The sequence below is a fragment of the Suncus etruscus genome, chromosome 9 (genome assembly GCF_024139225.1).
Source record: "Suncus etruscus isolate mSunEtr1 chromosome 9, mSunEtr1.pri.cur, whole genome shotgun sequence".
NCBI classification, from domain to species: domain Eukaryota; kingdom Metazoa; phylum Chordata; class Mammalia; order Eulipotyphla; family Soricidae; genus Suncus; species Suncus etruscus.
The window spans coordinates 52827710-52832206 of record NC_064856.1 but is presented as its reverse complement, the minus strand read 5'-3'; the positions used below and the strand labels follow the sequence as shown (position 1 = coordinate 52832206).

Sequence of the window (4497 nt, the reverse complement as noted above, 5' to 3'; positions counted from 1 at the left end):
GTTTGTTTGTTTTTGGGTCACACCGGCAATGCTCATTGCCGGTTAATCATAGCTCTGTGCTCAGAAATCGCCCCTGCCAGGCATGGGGGACCATATGGGATGCCAGGATTCGAGCCACCATCCTTCTGCATGCAAGACAAGTGCCCTACCTCCATGCAATCTCTCCGGCCCCATTTTTTTATTTTTGGACCACACCCATTTGATGCTCAGGGGTTTCTCCTGGCTATGCACTAAAATTGCGCCTGGCTTGGGGGGGACCATATGGGACACTGGGGGATCGAACCAAGATCCATCCTAGGCTAGCACTTGCAAGGCAGATGCCTGACCTCTAGTGCCACCTCTCTGGCCCCTATTTTCACTTTTTTGGCCTTGAAGATTCCTTTATCTTTATCTTTGAAGATGCCTTAGATTCAATGTCATGGAATGTTCTGCTTATATTTTCCTCTATGTACCATATGGTTTCAGATCTAATGTCAAGATTTTTTATCCATTTTTATTTTATTTTTGTGCACAGGGTTAAAGAGAGGTCTGAGTTCACTTTTTTGCATGCAGTTCCCATGGTTTGCTAGTGTAACAGGTCTCCTTTGTGTATAGCTTGTTATAGATTGTATATCGGTTCTGATGTTATTGACTTTGGGTTTGGTGCTTATGTCTGATCATTTTTTATTTCCACTCAATCTTCATATAACTGGTTGCTCTGAATAACATCCATTTTTCCCCTCAATTTATGAAAGAGAACAAGATGATTCAAGTTATGTGGTTCTATTGGAAAAAGAAAAGAAAGAAGAAAAACACTGGGAGGAATATGTCTAGAGACATAAATATCTATTCAAAAATGGAAGAAAAGAAAAACAGATAAAGAAAAACAAGCAATGACAAAAAGCACAACAGCAGCAACAAAAAAATCATCACCAAAATAACAGCTACAGAAAGAAAAGAAAAAAGGAAGGGCCAGTGTGGCAAGGCTTTGTGGGTTTTTTTTATTTTGTTTTGTTTTTGTTTTCTTGCATAGGCACATTAAGTATTGGGAAAGTTAGAAAGGGAATTCACTTGGCCTGGGAGATACAGAGTTTCACCTCTTGAAGCATACTGTCATGGGAGCAACTACAGGCTTCATACACATTCATTATCAAACCCCAAGGTCTTTTTATGATCCAGGAAACTTTCTACTCAGTTGTGGTTGATAAAATCAGTACTCTGTAACTAAAGATCTGGTATTTCAATGGGTCATAGGACAAAGTCTAGTCTTTCATTATGGCTCTAGAAGATCTGTTCCATCATGTTTGTTATAATCAATCGTCTGTAACTAGTGATTTTGTTTTTTGCACAGATCCTAGGTTGAAGCCTAGAATAGAGTCCTTATGGCTCCAAAAGTTCTGCTCAGTTATGGTTGTCAAAGTCAGAACTCTGTAATTAGAGGTCTTGGTTTTTGGACAAATCCTAGACTGAAGCCTAGGCCAAGATCTTTCTTATTGGTCTCAGGAAAAGTTCTGCCCAGTCACAGTAGTCAAAGTTCATCTTCTGTAATTAGTGATATTGATTTTTGCTCAGGTCAAAGGATGGCCTGTCTTCTGATTTCATCTTAACATTAGGTGATGAGATAAGGCACCCTGCTCTTGGATCAAGTTTTTTCTGTTTCCTCATTGTTTTGATTTCCAAATGGTAGACTACACAGATTAGATGTTTATATTTAAATATAGTGAAATCAGAAAGGAAAACAATGTTTTATGGGTCATAAAACCAAAACCTAGCATAGATGTAAAATTACATTATAAATTATACTTTCAATTAAGTTTGGGTAATGATCCTCTTTGATTTCAGTACTTTGTTCTTATGTTCACTAATAGGTTGCCATCTAACATTAAGGAGTTGGTGTTACCATAACTATTTATCCTGGAATAGGGTTATAATATCTCAGTCCTGAATAAAAGCAGCCTTTCCTAAAATCTAAGCAAAACCATAGTGGCCATTGCTGTGCTACTTATCACTGAACCATCTAGCGTCTTTCTTCATTTTGTTGAGAAAAATGTGCCAGCATTTTCATAGATCGACTGATCAATTATGTAGAATCCCAGAAGCCCCATTGGCCTTCCTTCATCTTAACCCATCACTAGGCCTTCCAGCAATTCTTTTTGCATAAAATCTTTTTAAAAATTTAGGTTCAGGGATGGAGTTCAGGCTTTGCATGTGGGAATCCTATATTCTATATCCAGCACCACTTTATTCCACCCCTGGCACAGCTAGAAATGACTACCTAAAAATTATCAAACATTTTGTTCTCCTCTGCCTTGTTAATTGTACAGGAGACCTACAATTGACAAGATTTATTCAAGAAAGACCAATTGATGAAACTCTTGTTATTCTGCTAAAATGATACTTTGGATCACCTGATTATTTTTAGGAAAGAATCACTCAGTCATACACTATATTCCCTTATGAATATACCTTTAATTTCTTACGCATATCGGTAGGCTGATACTTTACCAAATCATTTGTTGATATAATCTAGACTCAATTACTCAGAGCCTATATCCCTATAAGGTCATGTGATACTCCAACTTAAAATTTTTTACATCTGATTTAATAGGCATTTTATTATCTATTCATTCCTTCAATAATAATATCCATCCTCAAATAAAGTCAGCAAAGGTATTTGAGAGAACATTGAGAATCTGTTTTCTCAGAGAATCCTTTCTAAAAACACTTTTGCATCAAAGTCTTCCCAAACTTTTCTTCTTGTAATATTATCTAAAAACACAATCATAGGAGCCAGAACAGGGTGCAAATGCTTTGCCTGCACTAGCCTAGGACACCATAGTTCAATCCCCACCCCACACCCCTGGCAACCCACATGGTCTGCCAAGCCAAGAACGATTTCTTAGTGCATGACCAATAGTAATCCCTGAGCATCACCGGGTGTGGCCAAAAACAAAACACACACACACACACACACAATCATGGTCTTGACAAAGAGAAGAGCTTGAGTTCAGAGGTTATTATAACTCTTGATTTCAAGACATCCTCTAGTTGTATGTTCATATTTTTAGTCTTTATGAGTTAAATTTAAAAAATTCTCTACACCACTCCTTTCATAACCATCCACTCCAGCTTCCAAACTTGACAGTTTGTTGTCTACCATTCTTCACTTTCCCTTTATACATCCTTTCTCAAAAAGAGTTCTAAAACTCGCTCACGAATCTGCTTAGTCTTGACACCATAGATGATTGGATTAACCATGGGTGGGAAGAGCAAATAGAAATTGGCAAAGAGAATGTGAACATGGGGAGCAGCTCCACGAGCTACTCTGTGCAGGACTGAAGAGATTACTGCAGGTGTGTAAAAGGCTAATATGGCACCTATGTGAGACACACAGGTCCCAAAAGCCTTATAGCGGGCCTCCTGTGAAGCAAGCTGCAGAACAGCCCGAAGGATGAAAACATATGATAAAACGACAAAGAACAGATCTAACACTCCAATAATCATTACTACAGCAATGCCATAGATAAAGTTGAAACGAGTGTCTCCACAAGCCAGCCTCACCACTGCCATGTGCTCACAGTAGCAATGGGCAATCACTGGACCTCTGCAGTAGTTGAAACGTCTGAGCAAAAAGGGGAGTGGAGTCATGAGTGCCACAGCCCGCGTCACAGCAGCCATGCCAATCTTGGTGATGAGGGGCCTGGTCAAGATTGTAGTATAATGTAGGGGCTTGCAGATGGCCACATAGCGATCAAAGGCCATGGCCAGCAGCACTGCTGACTCCATGATAGAGAAAGAGTGGAGAAAGAACATCTGGACGAGGCAGGCATAGAAATGGATCTCCCGATACCTGAACCAGAAAATGGCAAGCATTTTGGGCAGTGTTGACGAGGACAGGACCAGATCAATCGTGGACAACATGGCCAAGAATAGGTACATGGGCTCATGGAGGGCTGCATCCATCATGATGATAAATACAAGGGTACAATTTCCCAGGAGAGCCAGACAATAGGCAAAACAGAAAGGAATGGATATCCAGATATGAAGGTGTTCCAGGCCTGGGATCCCCATCAACAAGAAGACTGCTGGATGCATTGAGGTGGTATTAGAGGCTAACATACTTCTGTAAATTTTCCTTGTTTTTTCTTGGTCTTATTCACCCTCTAGAAAAAGTGCCAGAGTATAGAGTTAGAAATATGAAGCTCTAATATTTCACCATCGAGAATCAAGTCTTGTTTCCATTATTAATCATTTAACAAAATCAGTTAGGAGTACTTTAAAGACTATGGAATCATAATTTAATTCCTTTTCACAGTGAACTTTTGTTTTACTGAGCATATAATATTAAATATCAATTGAATCAATATCACAAACCATTTTCGTAAAGGCATGGAGAGAAAGTAATTAAAAAATGACAGCATTGAATAAAATTAAAATAGTTGAATAAAAATTTATTTGTAACCTTACATAAAACCAGCCTAACTGCTAATAAAATAAAATTCCCAACTATATACCTGG

General features: G+C 38.7%; 1 protein-coding gene across 1 annotated transcript; it reads right to left on the bottom strand.

Moving 5' to 3' along the window:
* Nucleotides 1-3153: 3153 nt before the first annotated feature.
* LOC126018239 (olfactory receptor 52K1-like) lies at nucleotides 3154-4098 on the bottom strand. The gene has a single exon (XM_049780383.1). It carries the CDS (start codon nucleotides 4096-4098, stop codon nucleotides 3154-3156), a length of 945 nt encoding a protein of 314 aa, XP_049636340.1.
* Nucleotides 4099-4497: the final 399 nt, after the last annotated feature.

What these genes read in the sequence shown, in the direction of transcription:
- LOC126018239 (XM_049780383.1), bottom strand. Translation starts at nt 4,098, where the DNA reads ATGTTAGCCTCTAATACCACCTCAATGCATCCAGCAGTCTTCTTGTTG.